The 19,604-nt window shown below is 43.2% G+C and overlaps 2 protein-coding genes across 16 annotated transcripts in view; one reads left to right on the forward strand and one right to left on the reverse strand.

Annotated features, from left to right (window-relative positions):
• Positions 1 to 8,563, reverse strand: part of LOC111932565 (coiled-coil domain-containing protein 180-like) — a 34,459-nt gene extending 25,896 nt beyond the window's left edge. Inside the window, exons 1-14 of one of the 15 annotated variants that reach the window (XM_086842593.1) lie at positions 8,413 to 8,537; positions 7,768 to 7,882; positions 7,574 to 7,651; positions 7,037 to 7,218; positions 6,127 to 6,209; positions 4,770 to 4,879; positions 4,551 to 4,679; positions 4,274 to 4,384; positions 3,099 to 3,194; positions 2,691 to 2,854; positions 2,417 to 2,536; positions 1,647 to 1,726; positions 875 to 963; positions 323 to 436 (exon numbers count right to left, since the gene is read on the reverse strand). In XM_086842593.1, the coding sequence (XP_086698719.1) occupies positions 323 to 436; positions 875 to 963; positions 1,647 to 1,726; positions 2,417 to 2,536; positions 2,691 to 2,854; positions 3,099 to 3,194; positions 4,274 to 4,384; positions 4,551 to 4,679; positions 4,770 to 4,879; positions 6,127 to 6,209; positions 7,037 to 7,218; positions 7,574 to 7,603 (1,308 nt within the window). In that variant the 5' untranslated portion in view covers positions 7,604 to 7,651; positions 7,768 to 7,882; positions 8,413 to 8,537. Of the gene's footprint in view, positions 1 to 322; positions 437 to 874; positions 964 to 1,646; positions 1,727 to 2,416; positions 2,537 to 2,690; positions 2,855 to 2,971; positions 3,034 to 3,098; positions 3,195 to 4,273; positions 4,385 to 4,550; positions 4,680 to 4,769; positions 4,880 to 6,126; positions 6,210 to 7,036; positions 7,418 to 7,573; positions 7,652 to 7,767; positions 7,883 to 8,355 lie in introns of those variants that run through there. The other 14 variants (XM_086842601.1, XM_086842604.1, XM_086842594.1 and 11 more) reach the window with 14 other exon arrangements.
• Positions 8,025 to 13,853, forward strand: LOC111943852 (uncharacterized). The gene is made up of 6 exons (XM_086841938.1): positions 8,025 to 8,031; positions 8,341 to 8,665; positions 8,927 to 9,780; positions 11,631 to 11,700; positions 12,456 to 12,677; positions 13,647 to 13,853. The coding sequence occupies exons 1-4, from the start codon at positions 8,025 to 8,027 to the stop codon at positions 11,690 to 11,692; spliced, it is 1,248 nt and encodes a 415-aa protein (XP_086698064.1). The 3' UTR covers positions 11,693 to 11,700; positions 12,456 to 12,677; positions 13,647 to 13,853.
• Positions 13,854 to 19,604: the final 5,751 nt, after the last annotated feature.

The following is a 19,604-nucleotide window of genomic DNA, read 5'->3' on the forward strand; positions in this document are numbered from 1 at the left end:
GGAGATCATTTAAATATATTCCTCTGTCATAAGGCAGAGTGGGTGGGCCATATGTCATTCATCTCTATCATATGCATTTCAGATATAAATTATAATAAAAATACAATATATTTATATTACAAATAATAAACACAATAATTATGAATTCTTCCACAGGAAGCTTTTCCACACCAAACTTTGCTTCTTTGTAGTGCTTAGTCACACTGTGGACCTCTTTCTAATGTGACATCAATAGCCTACAATGCAGAAGGCATTGCAGGTGGGAGCACAGGAAGAAAGGACTAATCCCAAGGAGTGATAAAAATAAATGTAATAGACGTACATTCATGTGCTCCAGTTGTTCTTCAAACCTATGTTTTAGTTTCTCAGTCATCTGGAGCATGTTGGAATGCACAATTTCAACATCTTCTACTGTGCAAATATCCAACAGGGTCACCTAAGTGAAAAGAATAGCAAATTATTCACATGCATATAAGAAATACTGCATGGCTTTCAGAGAAGATGGCTAAACTTAGTGTTTATTTGCTTGTAATGGACAGAGGGAAGATTCAACCTCCTAGAGCCCACATTCCATTAGTAAACAAAACAATTCAGTTGGATATGAAGGGAGAAACTGAGGCAGAGAGGTGGAATTTCTTTGCCAAGATAAGATGGATTTAGCACAAAGGCTGAGGGTCCTTGCATCCTCCATGTAAATGCAGGACAGCACCCCCTTCATTACTGGCATTTGTTACAGCTTTTACACATTTCAAGTACCTTTTGAACAGAGTAAGAGGTTAAAAACTTGTTATCTCAATGTTTGGCAGATCCTCAAACATATTTTACTGTAATGACATATCGTACCATCACTTCCACACCCAAAGCTGACACTCACCTTGCAGACCTGCACTTTTTCCTGACATTTGTCCTGGACCAGCTCATACTGGATGCGCATTTTCTCCATGCACTCCACATTATGTGTATCTGAATGATATGGAACAGACCACGGTCAACATGCCTGTACTTCACAGTGCAGTGTGAAAAGGAAACATGACAGCAGCCCTGTGCTGAATCTCAGCACAGGGACAGATCCCAGCAGTGTCTGCACACCACTGTGACACCACCAACCAATCAAATAAGACACCTTAATACACAGCTGTTTATAATTATGCTTAAAAGTAGCAAGTTATTTACAATTGTTACCAACCTCCATGCTACCATACAGCCTACAAAGCTCACTGTGCTCTGCAGCAAGAGAAAGCAGACACAGAGGGAAGGCATACTACAGGACTTGGAGAAAGGAATTATCTGAAATATTTCCCCTCTTCTTCTCTGAGAGTTAAAAATGAGGATTTTTTTAGGATTGAGAACTGATCCATGTCAAAATTAACCTTCTATTTCCCCCAGATTAATTCTAACAAGCCAGTTTCTGCTAGATCTCACCATGAGTAAGTGTTTGCACTGGCCAAAGGAAAGTGATGTCACAGGCAGCTTCTTTGGGTCTTACTAGTAGCCAGCTCAAAGCAACAGAGAACGTAAGTGGGAACATACAGAATAAAGAATTGAGCAAACATGCACTTTCAGAGCAACTGTCTGCCTCATTGTTGCCTGGGGAAAAAGAAAGGACTGCTTGAATTCCAAACTGTTTTTATGATTTCTCAACTTACCGATACTTCTGTTTAAATTCTCCAGAGTTCTGTACCATTCATTTATGTCAGATTGTGTATGTTTTGAAGGCAACAAGGTGCTATCAAAGTAGGAAACAAGAGTCAGGTACCTTAAAATACAAATCAGTCAGTACTTAAAATATAAAATTATGAATCAGAGTATCCATACTACTGTGCATTATTTTATTTAAAGCCATTTTGGCAATGAAAATAAACCAAAGAGACTGTTGTTGTTTGAGGCCAACTATTTACTGCCCGACAAGGAACTAAGTGTAATTCCTGCATGTAGGAATGTAATTGTTCCTACATGCACTGTAAAAAAACTCCCTGTAAATATTGCAACACATTACACCCAAAAATGCTTCTTGTGTTCAGGATGGATATTCAAACACAGCAGTGTTGGATTTCTATGCAGACTCCTATCTTAATTTATTACACAAGTAAAATCCCACAGAGAAAAAATGTCTTGACATACCAACTTCTAGTTCTCCACCCATTCCTACCCCATTTCAAATGTCAGTAAGATTTACTTTTGCATTCCTGCATTTTTAGCCCTTGATCACCACCTATTTAGTGTAGCTGGTGCAGTGAAAATCAAGAGTGCATTTTTTCCATTAAAAAGAGCTGTACAAAAATAGGTGTAGACCCTGCCTTATTGCTGAATTTAACAATCACACACTGACAGGAAGCAAAGTGCATTGCGTAGCCAAGTCCCTCATTAACTCCAGAAAGAATTGTTTCCCTTTATGCTATACCCTCTTCTGCCATACCCAATGTGCTGCAAAACTCTCAGTCTCTGTTCAATAAGTACAATCTGCTCCTTTATCATATTTTCCATTTCTGTTTTCACAGTTGGGGGATTCTGTATTTCTTCACTTGCCATAAATTCTCTGCAGGATGGAAAAAAGATATGTATAATGGAAACATGATATATGTGATATCATATGTGATATGTATAAAGAAAAAATGATAAAGTATTACTTTTATAGAAACTAGTCACTTTGCGTTATTCGTTGTCCAAACTAAGACTGCAAAATTTCTGACCTGAAACTCTGAACTATGCAGTTCTTTTGGATGAGCTTCCAGACCTTGACTCTCTCTTGCCATTTCAGTTGATGCAATTTGTCTTTCTCAAGCTCTGATTTCATTAGATTAAAGAGCAGCTTGGCAGTCGCCCTCTCATTACCCAGCAGTGCTCTGTTTATATTCTGTGTATTAAAAAATAAAACCAGGAGTAGAAGCATTATACAACATGCAAAAACCAAAAAAATTGTATCTTCGACAGAAAATGAGGGGAAAAAAAGGACACAAATGATAATGGATACCCTGCCAAGTAGAAATCTCTTCTATATTTCAGTGATTGATAGGCAGAAAAAATGAATTTCAGTTGGGGAAAAGAAAGACATTCTAGGAATATTCAGACTGATATCTTGCCCCAGGTAAAACATTTACCATGGCCTTATTGTTAATGAGCTTGTGAACATCAGCTGCCAAGAAGAAAGAAATTTCTTCCAGTTTCAAGGTATACTTGGTCAGTACATCTGCTATCTGTGCAATAAAATAATAAAGAAAATCAACAACGAAAAGTGTTAATCAAATATCAATTTTCAAAGTCAAAAAACTACAGGAATGAGACAATTTTTCCATTAAAATTAATTTAATTAATTAATCAATTAAATAAATTAAAATTAATTTAACTTTATTGGATGACACAGACTGAGAAGTAAATTTTAAAATATTACTCTTAGCTATCTTAATGACTGATTTTTTCATTAATTCATAAAAATAGTAATGAAAACATTCCACTTTGCTACTACTCATCTGATTTCTCTTTAATTGTGATAATTGAGTGTTCTGCAGACAGGCTGCAATATGAATTTAAAAATCAAACTAGCTTCACTTCAAATATCTGAAGGGAATCCACCGGCGTCTGTTTTAAGTGAACACAGAATTAAAGCAAATGTGTTCATCTCTGACATTTGTTGCAACTAATCCAACAGAAAGGTTACTGGTGATACTCTTAGACTTACTCACCATACCTGAATTACAAAGAGAGGAGGAACAGGCACTGATACAACAGTTTTTCTTTGCCTACAAGGACAGTGCAGCAAGCTCTTCCATAGTCTATCAATTTTTTTATCCAAACGTTTCCTATGATGTCCAATGACTTTTACAGGTTAGGCTGGATACTACAAAACTGCAACACATTTGCTACTGACACCCAGCCAACACAAACTAAAATCAAGCTAGCTCATGTCTATGCTCCTTCTCAGCTGCAGAATAGCTATGTTCCCCAAAAAAATAACAGACCAGATGAAAGTTTGACCTACGCAAGTCTCCAGGAAAATAAAAGCAGCTCACATATTCCTTGCACCTGTAGTATCCGTAATCGTGAAAGAAAGAAACACCATAAAACTAGGAAAAAAGTAGCTTTTCCTGATTATGTGGGTGTAAAATGAGTGAAAATAAATGAGTTTATTAGTGAAAAGAAAGCAATCACCACATAACAGAACTACTGGCAGGCCTCTGACTCCTGTGGAAACAAGCTACTCCTGCTCTGCATCCAGCATGGTATCAGCAAATAACAATCTTATGCTTAAGCAACAGTTATTGAGACTGCAGCTCACTTTAACAGCTCGACTCCTTTCAATCTCCTTCAGGGATTCGTCCACTGCCCTAATCCACTTTTTTCTGTTTGAGGATTCTTCATGGATCATATTCCACAGTTCTTCCAAACCCTGCAATAAAAATCTACTCTCAATCTCATTGAAAAGTGAATATATATAAGAAAAAAATAAAAAAGGAAAAAAACCAATAAATTAGGACTTCAGTGAACCATAAGAAGACATTACATAGAGCAGGTACAAGTAACTGAAGTTGAGCCAATGCTCTGAGCTGCCTTACTTCAAATGAGAAACCTTCCAAAGCCATGTCAGATGCAATCTTTTCAAACAGAAGTTTACTCTTTTCATCTGATTTCATCACTTTAAGCTGAAGGAATTCCTGAATCTTCAAAACAGAGGCTTCCATCTCCTAAAACGGTAGGCCAGTGTAATCATTTCAATATTGGGCCTTGACCTTAGAAGAGCACTCAAGACTCTGGATTAAAAGATCCTGCTTTACCCTGCCAATGCCGTCCAGCTCCTGCTGCATTTCGGTCACTGCTCGATCGTGACGATTTTGCCGCCGTTCTGCCAGGTACTTCCATGTACCACTGCCTGCTTCCTCAGGAACTGCAGAGAAAGAAATGAGGATTCTATAGCCTGGAACTGTTGCTGCAGAATATGGGATGCATGAACAATAAATCCCTCAATCTACACTGTAACTGCTGTAGTCTGTGTAGTTCTCACAGTGTGCAACATCTTTCCTTGGGAAGTGCAGTCTTAGCAAATGGAGGTAAAAATACAAAATACTAGCGTGTATTTTAAAATTTCCTTTATTAACTTCTGTTTTTCAGAAGGATAATAACATGGAACTATTAGCTCAGCTATGATGTAAAAAAATTGCAACATTTCAGGAATGAGATTTGATTACATCAAAACTGGAATTTATAATGCTAAACATGACCTGTGATTGACAATTTCACAACTGCTTTTTTTTCCTATTAGAAGACTCTTCATCTTCAAAATCATCAAATCATCAAAACTTTGAAACAAAAATTTGAAGATGAGGCCTCTTAAGCTTCAAATCATCAAAATTTGTCAGGCCATTTCTGAGCCTGATTTTTGTTGCCTTGCAAGAGAAAGGAGTTCCAATGTGGATGTAACCAAACTGTATTTTACTCCCCTCTACCTCATTTTGTGATGAGCTGTTAATGATAGATCATTTTCAGTGCATACCTGACCCCCCAGGATACAAGCTGGATGTTAAAATGAGAAGAGGCAGACCCTGCAAGGTGAGATAGTGTTTCTTTATCCTTCCTTCAGCTGGGGAAGCAGCAGCACCACCCATCCAGTGAGGGTCATGTCTGCCAATGGGCCATAATGAACTGAATATGTACTAGCAGAATGGACAGCTGATGAAGGACTCCAGAAATATTCTAGATTCAAGGGATTCTATCATTCCATTGTGAACCTCCCTGCCCTGGGGGATGTACCACCTGAACCCCATGTATATAATCTGGGCAGTTGGGCACTTGGGACACCACCACCACCACTGGACATCCAGAGGAGGACCCAAACTTTCACAAGACCACTGCTTCTGGCAGGACTACAACCACTGCAACCCTGACCACAAGGGTGCCAGGCTGTACTCTTTGTAGTTTTAAATGTTTTTCTGTATCATTGCATTTACTGTAATCTTTCTATTAAATTGTAACTCCAAAATCTCTCACAAGGTATTTGTGTGGGGTTAATTTCTCCTGCTGATTTTCTTTCAAACCAGCAAAATTTCATACCTTGTTCAGCTAAAACTGTTACATGTACCATGTCTCCTGTGAATGCAAATTAAAATAGATGACATTAAGAGAAACCAGTTTTACCAACTACATCAGGCAGGCCTCTGACTTTCTCAGCTGAACTTGCATCTACATTTCCCAATGCTTCTGAAAAAGGTGTAGGTTGTCTGAAACAGAAAGTGAATAAAGCTTCAATTTGTACTATTAATGCACCAGAAGAGGGACTAACATAATAATATAATTCACTTTAATTGGCAAAATGTAACATTAAAGTGACCATAAATATCATCCCAACTTTAAAGAATATAATTTAAAGAATCAATGTTGCTTCTTCTGAGACAAATTGAAGCCTGGATGGTAGATCCCAGCTTAAAATCTATTAAGATGGCATTAAAGCAATACATGTTAGATTTAGAATGTGTAAACTACAGAGACATACAGAACAGTTCTAACAGGTAAAAAACTGTGAACTCTTTAGGAGACACCAGCAAGAAACGTGGAAATAGCCTTTATCTGCCCAAGTGCTTTTCCCAACAGCTTGGGCACTGTGTTTTTCCTTGGGGTCAGTGAGAATCCCTGTATCATTATTCAGCAGCTGGCTTAGGATAAAAAAGAATGGTTGTATTATCTTCATTCTTGTTCGTCACATTATCTTACAGCATCATCATGTAAGCCATTTACTTGGAAATATAGCCTAAAAAATATGTTTCAGACTGGGTATATATCTAGATTGCTATGAGCAAAGACAACTTCTTTTTAAAAGGAAAGCCATACAATATGCCTTCTATTGCAAATATTGGTCTGTTAGCCTTCACTTCAATGGGCAGCAAGCAGTTCATTATACTAAATTTACACTTGGCAAGGAGACAGTCTATTACAAGTCGTTAGTTCTATGACCAAGAATTCAGTAGTTCCTAATTCCCACTGAAAATCTGTCAATTTCATCCCTCTAGTTATGAACATATAATTGGGGTTTTATGCTTCTGTTCTTTACCTGTCTGACTGTGGCTTTTTTGTGAAGTCACTGATGGGTGTTTCACCAACACATTTCTGCTGATTACATGGTAATGGCATGGCATCAGCAGACATTTCTGAATGCCTATTTAAAGTGTACTTTTTACTCTTCTTAGAGAATCTTGTCTTTTTTCCTTCATCCAAAAGGTGGGCTAAGTGAGCCTTTAAAGAAACATAATCTCAACAATTAGAATTCCTTCAAACCTACTGAATGGAGAACAGCGACAAAATAATTAATAAAAACAGCAGGGGAAAGACAGCAGAAGAGAAAAGTAAAATAATGAACCCTACACACCACATGCATAACCACTTTCATCTAAGGCTATCTTCAAAATGAGAAAAAAAAAAAAAAAAAGGATAATCTTTTGCTTAGAGAGGAAAAGTGGAGTAACTGGATTGTGCTGCCTTGCTTACAGTTACCAAAGTTAACAGAAGGGTTAAAAATGCCTGTATTTGGCTAATTATGCCTCTAAACGTTTTACTACTCTGTTATGATTCTGCCTTTAGTTAATATAACCTGATATACAACAAAGAGATGGGAACACATGTAGATTCACTGGAGAGCATATGCTGGAGATAACACATCCATTTTTTCCTAAAACAAACCAAAACCAGAAATGTTGAAAATGACCTGGGATCATTTCAACAGCCAGCAAACTGAGTAACACAACAAACTCCTTTGGCTTTTACTCAATCCTCTGCTTTTTTTACCTGGGCCTTGAAGATCTGTTTACAGATCTCTCTGTGAACATGTCACACTCGTCCTATTGAGAACACATGGCTCATCGCAGCTGACTGGCCTGCTTCCAGAACTGGCAACTACAAGCTGGGAGCCAAAAGGAGATACAACACTTCACTTGGAAAAGGGCCTTCCTTGAATCCCAGAATCCCAGAATGGTTTGGGCTGGAAAGGACCCTAAAGATAGATCATCTTACAACTGCCTGGCATGGGCAGGACACCTTGCACTATGCCCCGTTGCTCCAAGCCCTATCCAGCCTGGCCTTGGACACTCCCAGGGATGGGGCTGCCACAGCCTTTCTGAACAATCTGTGCCAGGGCCTCAGCACCCACACAGGGAAGAATTCCTTTCCAAGCTCCCATCTATCCCCACCCTTTGGCAGTTTGAAGCCATTCCCACTTGTCCTGCCACTCCGGGCCCGTTTCCAAAGACCCTCTCCAGCTCTCTTGGAGCCTCTGTAGGCACTGCAAGGGACTTTAAGGTCTCCCTGGAGCCTTCTCTTCTCCACACTGAACACCCCCAGCTCTCTCAGCTTGTCCTAAAGCAAAGGAGCACCAGCCTTCACAGCAGCTTCGTAGCCTCCCGGAGACTCCTAACGGTGAAACTCCACGCCTACCGCTCCCCTGCCAGGCCCCACGGGTGTCGCTCCGGGTGTCGCTCCCGGGTCTCTCACCGCCCCCCAGGGGCCCTCAGGCGGTCCCGCTCGGACGCGCTCGCGCCGAGCCCGCGCGTGCCGTTGTCAGACCAACGGGGGCGGGGCCCGCCTCATCCACAGCGCCCCCCGGCGGCCGCTGCCGGCAGTACCCGGCCGGCCATCCCGGCCCGCTCACCCGGGACCTGAGCTCCGGAACCGGGGAACGCAGCCCCCGGTTTGTGTTCGTCTCTGCACAAGGCAGACCAGACTTCCCACGACCGGACCTTTCAGCTCAGCACGGCAATGAGAACACACCTCCGCTTAGGGGAAGGAACTTCTGAGGTCTTCCCCATACATTTTCTCTTAATACCCAAGTCGTTGCCATTCCTGAGGCTAGACTAACGCCTTTTTTTGCCTTACGGCTAAGAAATACCATTGTTCTGATCTACAGGTAAAGGCGCAGAAACTGGAAAACATATTTTTGTCTGGATTTCAGCCCATTTCTTAAAATACTTGGAAGACAAGATAATGGCGCTCTGTGCTATGTCCCACCACGCCACGTCCCTGTTCCCCGTCTGCAGCTGAGCCAGTCTGCAGCGCCCCAGGGAGGCACCCAGGGTCCCGCGGTGCGAGCTCTGTGCTGCTCAGCAGCGGAGTGTGGCTCTGAGGAGAAACATCATCACACGCTGTGCTGTCCCGTCCTGTCCCGTCCTCGCATCAAGAGTTCTGGCGGCCCCTCCACCGACGTCCCCATGGAGGCAGCTGTGGCTGGCCAGAAGACCCCCGGCATGTCCACGGGACGGTTTTCCTCATGGATACCGCAGAGGCTGCTCCCCGTTCCAGGCGTTTGCGCCCGCCCACGTCCCATGGCACACGGCCAGGAGTCGGTCGCCCTCCGGCTTCCGAGCACCTCAAAGCAAGAGCACGCCCGCTGGGTAGTTTCCCCTAAACCAGCGGCAGCGTTGTGCACCCTGGAAGGGTGCGAGCACCTAGGGCTGCAAACCCAACGCCGGGCAGCACCACCCTGCTCGCCGGCCTCTGGCCATCACCTGTCCCGAGCACTGCCCGCGCCCTCCCGGACCCGCCCGGAGAGGCGGCGCCGCGACCGCCACACACCGCTCGGAGCAGCTCGGCGTCACTCGATTACTCTCGGCGTCACTCGGCATCACTCGATTACTCTCGGTGTCACTCGGCTGGACTCGGTGCCACTCGGACCGCCGCCCCGGCCCGGGGCTCTCCCACGGCCGCCACGGCCTCGGCCCCCCCCCCCCCCCCACCTCCCCCCGCCGTGTGCGAGTTGTTTGCATCGGTGGAAAAGGGTCCGTTTTAATGACAGCATCTTGAAGTTCTGTAAGTGTGAAGCTGGGAAGCTCTGGAGCCTTTGTGGTGGTTTAGCCGAAGTGGCGGCTCTGCCCCAGGGGTGTTCCTGTCCGTGGTACCGCTGGCGGGCGGGACAGGGGAAGGAGCGGCCTGAGGGGCTGCGAGCAGGGCTGTGGGAGGGAGCAGTAGTGGGGAAGGCTCGAAGCCGGCAAGGTCGCCAAAGCACAGGGAGCAGTAGATTCTGCTCTGATGAGGACGATGTTTGACAAGTAAAGAGGGTAATCTAGAGGTGAAAAAAGGCTTTCCCGGATGGTGTTGCTGGAGCAATCAGCTCATCACGTCTGCTGCTCATACATAGAGGTCACAGGCAAGTGCTTTTGCGAGTGGGCAAAATCCTGACCAGGTGACTCAAGGAACTCTGGAGCACTTCGTTTCAAGGGACTGAGAGCTGTGGAGAAAGTGGGCTGCCTGTATTTCAGAGTAGTGTTTCAAACCAGGTGCTTATAGACTGTGTCCTGCTAAAGGATTGTTCTGCAGAGCGCAAACTCGGTCTGAAAGTTTATGATTTATTTCTGTCTTAGCCTCTGACAAATAATCAATAATGATAGTGTTAATAGGCATTAATCAAGAGCCCCAAAGCAGTGGTTCAGCATAATCTGGCTCCCTGAGCTAAGTCAGGGAAGGTTTAGGCTAGATATCAGGAAAAGCTTTTTTCCCTGCAGGGTGGTTGAGCACTGGAACAGACTTCCCCAGGGAATTGGTCACAGCACCAAGCCTATCTGAGTTCAAGAAATATTTGGACAATGCTGAGCCCATGTGATGGTATTATTGGGCTGTCATGTGCCAGGCCAGGAGCTGGACTGGATGATCCTGGTGGGTTCCTTCCAACTCAATGGTTCCATAATAAACCTCCACAGGTGCAACTTGAGGCAATTTCCTCTTGTCTGTTACTTGTTACCTGAGAAAAGAGTCCAGTCATCACCTGGTCACACCCTCCTGTTGTGCAGAGCCAGAAGTCCTCCCTAGGCTTCCTTTTCTCCAGACTGAGTATCTCCAGCTCCCTCAGCTGCTCCTTCTCCAGCTCCTTCCCTAGATCTGTTGCCTTTTGTGGACACACTCCAGTCCCTCAATGTCTTTTTTTGTCATGAGGATCCCACAAATAACCAGAGGATTCGAGGTTTAGCCTAAGCAGTGCCCAGAACAGGGGGACAGTCGGTGCCCTGATCCTACTGGCCACACTACGTCTGGTAGAGGCCAGGCTTCCCTTGACCTTCTTGCATACCTGGGCACCGTGCTGGCTCATGTTCAGCTGCAGTAGTGATTTCTCTCTCCACTCCAAAGCAGCAGTTCAGTAATTCTTTTGTTACCAGCCAAAGTGTAGCAGAAGATGAACACAAAGCAAAGGGGAATCAGGTCTTTTCCAGGATGCAGAACAATCTTAAGTGGAGAATAAAGCTTAGAGGAAGCTGTCACAAAGAATGATTTCATTTCAATACCACAACCCTTTCACTAGTCCAATATGCAAGAAAGAAGAGAAACCAGGGAGCCTGATAATCATTCCTAGTCTCTAGCTCTCTGCTGATTCCTCTGAGGCAGGACTCATCAGCAGACAGCGATTGCACCCTCTGGTGCCTCCTCTGCACTGTGTGAGCAGTGCACAGCAGCTCTGGGAGGGAAGCTTCACTGCAGAGAGCTTGTGCTTTTTGGCTTTTCACCTTTACGAAATGGTGCTTTGGGTCCTTAAACTGAAACACGCAGGACACTCCTCTGCTGAGGAAGAAGCAGCTGCTAAATCTCTTTTTGTGCCCAGCAGGTGAGGAATTACCACGGAATAATTTACGCCACAGATCTTTCAGCTGTAGCTTGCTGTTCCTCTGCAGACTTCTCCCGTGGTAAGATGACTACGGTGACGTTCTGGCAGGCGGTGATCCCTCAGGTGTGAATTCCCAGGCAAGTGATCCCTCAGGTGTGAATTCCCAGCGGGCGATGCCGCGGGGCCAATTCCAGCGGCGATCCCTCGGGCTCACGGTGAAGTCCCACGAGCAGCAGCAGCAGCAGCAGCAGAAGGGCCGGAGGCGCTTCAAGCGCTCTGCGGTACAAGGGGGACACCGGGCGGTCGCTGCCGGCACACACCGGGTCCTGCCCGCTCCTTGCATTTCCTGTCCTGTGATGAAAGGATGGGAAAAATCTCTGATCTTCCACGGACAATGGAAGGCACCGCTCCTTTGGAGAAGGAAAAGTACTTAATGCAGAATTACTATTTAAGCCTTGTAGCACACTTGCTCGGAATTTTTGAAACAATTCCATTTTACAGCCACATAAACAGAGCAGGTATTTAGAAGGTGTGTTCAAAGTCCTGCAAACAAAGAACCATCTCCTGATCACACTGCCTTTGCAGTCTACAAATGGGAATGCACAACGTGAGAAGCAAGAAGGTCTGTGCTGAAATCCGTGTGTAGGGAAGGACAGCAGCAGTGTGCCAGTGCTTGCTTTTTCAGGAGAGTGCAAAGGGTGCAATGGTGAAGGCAGTTTCCTGTGCCTTGGGACTCAGTATTGCTGCAGCACTTGGGAGTGAGTGCCAGCTGTGAATTCTGAGTGCTGGGCTTTCATCCTTGGCATAAGAACTGCTCTTTATTTTTTTTTCCCTGTGTTCATTCAAAATGGCTTCTGTAAACATTTGTCTATATATTGTCTTTTATTTGCAGGAGCACTTGAGAGTGGCTGTGATGAGGACCCTAAATTTTAGGAGAACAAACTTTCAGTTCTTTAAGGAAGTAGTGGATAGGATGCCTTGGAAACTGTCCTCAGGGATAATGGAGCTGAACAGAGCTGGCACCTATTTGAAGACATTCTTCTTAGAGAACAAGGGCTCACAATTGCCACTTGTAAGAAGTCAAACAAGGAATGCAAGAGACCAGCTTGGCAGTGTAAGGATCTCCTTGTTTAAAATGCAAGAAAATAATATGCATACAACATATGTAATGCAAAGTGGTTTTTGAAAGAAAGTTAAAGCAAGAGGGTTATTGAAAGTTAATATATGTGATGCAAGAAGGTCATATGCAGGCAATATGTAGTGGCACACATCATGGGAAAGATAGAGAGATAACACGTTGGTGTGTGAGGATGAGATCAGTATAGCTAAGGTTCAGTTGAAGCTGCATTTGGAAAAGCATTTAAAAATAATAATAAGGGCACCTAGAGGTACTTCAGTGGGAAAAGGAAGATAAAAAGAAACCTATCACACCTCCCCTATTTCCCCCCTACCCCCACAAGCCAGACAGGACTAGTGACAACAGACAAGGAGGAGGCTGAGGTACTCAACAATTGTTGGTCTCAATTTTTACTGCCAGTCACTATTCCCACATCTCTCAGGTTATTGGGCTGGCAGACTTAATTCCAGCCCTTTGTAGCAGAAGGTCAGGTTTAAGACCACCTGAGGAACCTGAGCATGCACAAGGCCATGGGACCCACCCAGATGCATGGCAGGTCCCTGAGAGAACTGGGAGCTGTAGCTGCTCAGATATTCCCTCCATCATATTTGAGAAATCAAGGCAGCCAGCTGAAGTCTCCATGGATTGTGTTGTACTAACACAGAAGCCATTTGACTCCAATACTCTTGATCTTTTTTGTAAATCTTAAAGTTCTGAGTAAATTTCTACAAAGGATGTCCAATGCAAAGTTTCAAAATGGAATCTTTGTTATTTGTTTTCATATTGATCTTGGATATTTCCATTTTTTGCACTCCTATATTTTCTAAACATTTGTAGTGACTGAAAAGAAAACTGAAAGGAGTGACTATGTTCTTTCCAGTGGTATAAATGTGTGGCCAAGACTAATATTTTTTAAGACAAATATATTTTTGCTATGTCTATACACATGTGCTTACCTATGTTTAGTTTATGTGTCCAGGTTTTGGCAATGGGGGAGCCACAGGGCTGGCCTGTGAGAATAGCCCATGTTCGGTCCTGTCCCACCTGCTTCCAGCTGACTCCACTTCAGGATGTCCTCCCAGCAGAGAGAAGAGGCTGGGAAAGCAGCCTTTAGAAATGTGACTTTTTGTTTGTTTTGATTTTTTTTTAAGTTAATAAAAACCTTCAACCTGATTTTTTAGGTTTTTTTAATTTCTGCCTGTTTGTTTGGGTTTTTTTCATTATTTGTTTGGGGTTTTTGTGTCTGTGTTTGTTTTGTTACAGTTCTGTAAAATTCTTTAAGCAAGATTGATTTGAAAGCTGAGCAGTCCTGTACTGTATTCTCCTGGATTCACCTGAGACTCTTCCTAGGCAGCTCCCTGATCCTGTTTGCACTGCGTCACACATCATTCTCCTGAAGAAACTGTCTGCTCATGACTTGGATAGGTGCATTGTTTGCTGGTGATACACTGGGTGATGGCAGGGCCCAGAGTGGTGGGAAGTGGAGTTCATCCAGCTGATCTCCAAGGCTCAGTCTTGGGCCCAGTCCTGTTTAGTATCTTTATCAGTGATCTGGACAAGGGGATTGAGTGCACCCTCAGTAATTCACAGATGATGCCAAGTTGGGTGGGAGTGTTTTTCTCTTCTGGAGGACAGCAGGCACAGAGGCTCTCTCTAACTACAGTTCTGCACAGTCCCAGTAGGTGCCCCTGTGCTTACCCCTTCATCTGTCCATCCAGGTCAATCTGTAACCTCTACACCAGCAGCCTTTATTCATCATGATCAACAGGTCTGGACATGGAGACCAGTTTGTCACTATTAAATGTCAGTCTTTGCTGTGGGCACATGCTACTTCTGCTTTATAAGTGTGACAAATTTTTAATGCTCCAAAGAGTTTTGCTATGTACTGTGCATCATGCAGGTTTGGAAAGAAAAATTTTCCCAGGCCAGGAAATAGATATAAAATAAGAGGAGATGTAAACTATTTACTTTTGTGAGTTTTTACTCTTTGTCCTTCTTTCCCAGCTTTATAAATGTCCATTAAATACCTCATAAAATGTTATCATGACATAGCCACTTCTATAAGGAATTAGATAATCCTGATGCTTTACAAGACACTTGATTTGGCCCAGGTAGAATGCTGTTCACAATCATTTGTCAGCTGTCACTACAAACACCTTTTGTACTGGTGGTTTGTGGGTGCTTGGGTTTTGTTTTTTTTGGAAAGGACTTTGCTAATTGCACAGAACAGACGTATTTCAATTTATTCTTTCTATGAGTTTACTGACTTTAATTAAATTTTCTCAGTAAAAGGCATTGATAGAATGTATTATAATAGAACTTTGTAAGCTTTCTTATTCATGAAAATTTCAGTTACTGAAGTTTTAAGCAAAGAAGTGTACATTATCTACTTTGTCATATTGCTAAACTCTATAAGAAAAACATAATATGTAATTGAAGTTGCACCTTCTTTTCTGGAATGAGTAATAAACGTATTTAATTTGGTAATAATGTACCAAACCAATATACTTCTGAGACAAGTATCAATGGAAATAAAAGATATATTAAAAAAATTACCACAGTTTTACTGTTTTCTAACGTGTTAGCAAATAGGACTTTTTTGCATTTTCTTTTCTTTTAGTTTGTGAACAAGTATGAAAAGGAAGGCTGTGTCTCAGCAGTTTTCCAATAGCTTAAGGAAGAAGACTTCACAACCACCCTGGGCAACCTGTGCCAGTGTGTGGTCATTCTCAAAATAAAAAAGTGTTTCCTGGAGATTAGAGGGGATCTCCTGTATTTCAGTTTGTGACCGCTCACTCTGGTCATGTCACTGGGCCCACTGAGAAGAGCCTGGCTCCCTCTTCTTTGTGCCCTCCCTTCTGGTATTTACAGACATGGATAAGATCACCCTAAGCCTTCTCTTCTCCAGGCTCAATAGTTCCATCTTTCTCCATCTTTCCTCACGGCAGAGTTGCTCCAGTCCCTCCATCATCATCTTCACAGCCCTTCACTGCATTCTTCTGAGCTGAGGAGCCTCAAACTGGAGCCAGCACTAGAGGTGCTCACCAGTGCTAAGCAGAGGAGAAGGATCCCCTCCCTTGGCCTGCTGGCTGCACTCTCAACACAACTCAGGATCCCATTGCTCTTCTTTGCCAGAACGGACCATATTTTGGCTTGTGTTGATCTTGGTGCTCTCCAGGACCTGCCAAGCCTTTCCTGACCATCTGCTTTCCAGCCCAGCTAGGAGGCCTGCAGCATGCTCTGGTGCCTGCCTGGTAGTGTTCCTCTCCAGAATCCCCTTCTTGAACTTGGTGATGTTCCTGTCAGCCCATTTCTCAGGCTTTTCGAGGTTCCTCTGGATGGCCACATGACCTTCTGGCATGTCTTTGTAGATCCTTTCCCTCTATTCAGTGCTGGTGAGGCCTCAGCTGGGTTCCCAAGCTGGATAATGAACAAGTGGGATATGAAGCTACTGGAAAGAGTTCAACAAAACATCACTAAGATGATGACATTTTAGTTCTCACTGTTTTTCATGCACTTAAATTATTTGAGAATATCTGTCTTTTATTTTAGCACCTAGTTTAATCTTCTTTTTGATTCTGTCTGCCATAGAATACTTGAAGTTTCACCTGTACCTAACATGAAATTGAAAAATAGTTTCATCATGAACAAAATGATTCAACTACTATGGTTTCAATGGAATCAGGATCAGAATAATATAATTTTTTTTTAACAACTAAATTAACTGACAGTAAATGAAGAAGGAGTGGCTGAGGTCACTTGGTTTGTTCATCCTGGAGCAGAGGAGACTGAGAGCAGACCTTGTCGGCAGCTGCAGCTCCTTCCAAGGGGCAGCAGAGGGGCAGCTCTGGTCTCTGCTCCTTCTGACCAGGGACAGGAGACCCAAGGGCACTGCTGGAGCTGTGTCAGGGGAGGATTAGGCTGGGTATCAGGGAAAGGATTTTTCTCCAGAGGGTGGTCAGGCACAGAACAAGCTCCCCAGGGAATGGGCACAGCCTTAAGGCTGCCAGAGCTTCAGGAGCATTTGAACAATGCTCCCAGGGATGCACAGGGTAGGATTGTTGGGGTGTCTGTGCAGGGTCACGAGTTGGACTGGATGAATCTGGTGGGGGCTCCTTCCAATTCAGGATATTCTGTGTTTCTGTGACTGTATCAGTTATAATTTCAGGATCAACATCAAAATGTTCTATCACCACGTAAGCTGGATGCTGGCACCTCCTGGCACCTCCTGGTGGTCCAGTGGCTCAGATGTTCTTTCTGTCCTGGGCAGGGATAGCGAAGTTGTTTGGGTGACATCTGTCAGTGTTGCACCAGGTACTGAATATTCTATTTTACCCACACCAAGAAGCTTGCTGTAAGCCAATCATGCCTTATAAAGTGCTATCAAGTATGACTCTCAACTTTTAAAATTGATGACCTGACTGAATGTTCCTGATGGAAATACTGCAATCATTCTGAAGAAATACAAGCTCAGTGGTGCAAGGCAAAGGAAAGGGTAGCTTCAAGTGCATTTATCAGCACCCAGTATGTTTGGAGCTAAAAAAACCCTAAAGCCCCCATTCAGCAAACCCTCAATTTTTACAGCCCCATTATGTAATGACATTTAAGCAAGTTATGTAACTGAATGAAACATTTATTAAGTTCCCTCTTAACAGTGAAAATGCTATTAATTCTTTCCTGTATATCATGCATATAGGCATACATCATAATACATAAACTTCACATGTTATCTCTTCCAAGTTTAGGAGTGATGTATCCCAACAAATAGGAAGTCAGGCAGAAATGCAAGGAGGCATGCATGGATGAAAAATGAACTCCCAGACAAAGCCAAACACAAACAGGAAGCCTGCAGAGGATGGAAGCAAGGACAGCCTGGGAGGAATACAGGGGGATTGTCCAAGCAGCCAGGGATTGTCTTGGGAAAGCTTAAGCCCTAATAGAACTAAACTTGGCCAGAGACATCAAGGTCAACATTGGGACTTGGACCAACCTGGTCTGCTGGAAGTGTCCCTGCCCATTGACTCGATCTTCTCGAGTGTGGCCCGGCTAGCTCAGTGATGAGGTTTCTCTTCACTCGAGTTTCGAGCCAGCATATGTTTGTGGGGTTCACTGATTTTCTTCAAGAATTCAAGTCTATAGAGCGAGTAAAGGAATCAGGGGGGGACTCTCTCTCTGGTTTGCATGCCACAGTTTATTTCTGTGAAGGGGAATCCAAAGGACGAGAGACAAAGGATTTGGGGTCTGGGGGGTCTCTTTTAACAGGGTTTCTCGGAGGGAGGGAACATCAGAGAAAGAACCAATTATTTTTCTCAGTTAGTACATCTTCCAAGCTTTCTACAAATCAAGGTCACACACACCGAGAGAAGAAATAACAGACACCAACTTCTTCAAATGCCCACAAAGGTGTAGGAGTATTCTCCACAGAGGCGCAGAGTGGGGGAGAGGGGACGGGCTTGGTTTCCTGGCAACACAGGGGGGAAAGAAAGGGAAGGCAAGGTAAGCATGGCCTCTCAGCTTCCATAGCTCAGAGGTATTCTGGGACAGGAACAACAAAGTTACAAACTTGCGTGTTGGAAAGAAGGGTCTCTCTTCTCCCAAGCCCGTGCTTTCCTGGGCTAAAGAAACTTCAAGCAGCTGGAAATGCCAGCAGGGTCTTCTCTTTACTCTATCCGGACTCTCGCCGTGGGGCTGAGGAGAGAAACTTCAGTAACCGTGGTAACCTGACACCAGGTAAACAGGAGAAAGAGAAGCTGGGGGTGGGGGGGAGATCCCAACTAAAAGAGGGGAAAAGATATATTTCAAGCTATCAGCTACAACAGGTTAGTATTTTCCCTTCTATAGAAATCTGCTGATAAGAATTCAATGTGACAACTGAAATAGATTTTCCGTTGTCTCATGATTATTTTTTCCCCTAATTTTATATAATATGAAACATTTATTTAGTTAAATAGCCTGAATTTCATATGTCATGAACAATTAAGCATATGAAAAATTTTAATTGCTAATGCAAACTGTGTCCCTTTACATAGGATGTAGTGAAATTATTCCTTCCATACACACGAGCTCTGTCCCACAAGAACTCTGCTGTTCTCACAGTACCACTATTGATCCAGAAAGATGGGGAAACTTGCTGTAAAAGTAATGAAAGCAGGATCCTGATGCATGCTCTAATTGTCCTTTCTTCATGGATCCAGCCAGTGAACAGGAACAGTGTGAACACCGGAAAACTTAATTCTGCTGACAAATTTTCAAGCTTGATGTCCAAAAGACATGGTATTTACCAAGTTGACCATTTTATGGATGACTGCTCCACTGAAGAAAAAAAATATACAACCTTTCAAATAAAAGCACAAAACTGTCTTGAAAAGCAACACTATAATTATATTACTATGTTTTTATAGGAACTATAATTATATATATATATATATATAATATAATTATTATTATTATTTATAACTATAACCCAAGTGCCAAGTTTTGCTCATGACAATCATCAGTAAATGATTTTATGGTCTTTTGTCTTGACCCATGAGATTTTTCATTTTATTTTCTCTCCCATTGAGGAGAGGGAGTGAGAGACCAGCTGGATGAGGGCCAGATCAAGGTCAATCCACCACCCAACCTTCCTCAAACTTCACTTACTCACTGTAGGCTTCTAATACAAGATTCCCTAGGTCAGTGTATTTCAAATTTTGTATTGCAGCCATAACTGGTTGCAAAAGTCAAGAGTTAACTGAGAAATAAGAATGCATTCATGTGATGCTGACGTATGAAATTGCTGATGCCAGCACATGACTTTAATTGCACTGACACAGAAGTTTAAAGCAGAGAAGCTATTTTTACTAGCTCCTTACACACATTCCTAATTGCAAAATTAATTTTTTTGTTTAGAAGAATTCACTTTATAAAAGTATTTCAGCTGAA

This window comes from Cyanistes caeruleus, chromosome 9, assembly GCF_971803275.1.
Source record: "Cyanistes caeruleus chromosome 9, bCyaCae1.hap1.1, whole genome shotgun sequence".
In the NCBI taxonomy this organism is placed as follows: Eukaryota; Metazoa; Chordata; class Aves; order Passeriformes; family Paridae; genus Cyanistes; species Cyanistes caeruleus.

What these genes read in the sequence shown, in the direction of transcription:
- LOC111943852 (XM_086841938.1), top strand. An exon ending in ACCGGGGAACGCAGCCCCCG is followed by an intron (nt 8,666 to 8,926) that starts GTTTGTGTTCGT and finishes TCTGGATTTCAG; the next exon opens with CCCATTTCTTAAAATACTTG. An exon ending in TGACAGCATCTTGAAGTTCT is followed by an intron (nt 9,781 to 11,630) that starts GTAAGTGTGAAG and finishes GTTCCTCTGCAG; the next exon opens with ACTTCTCCCGTGGTAAGATG.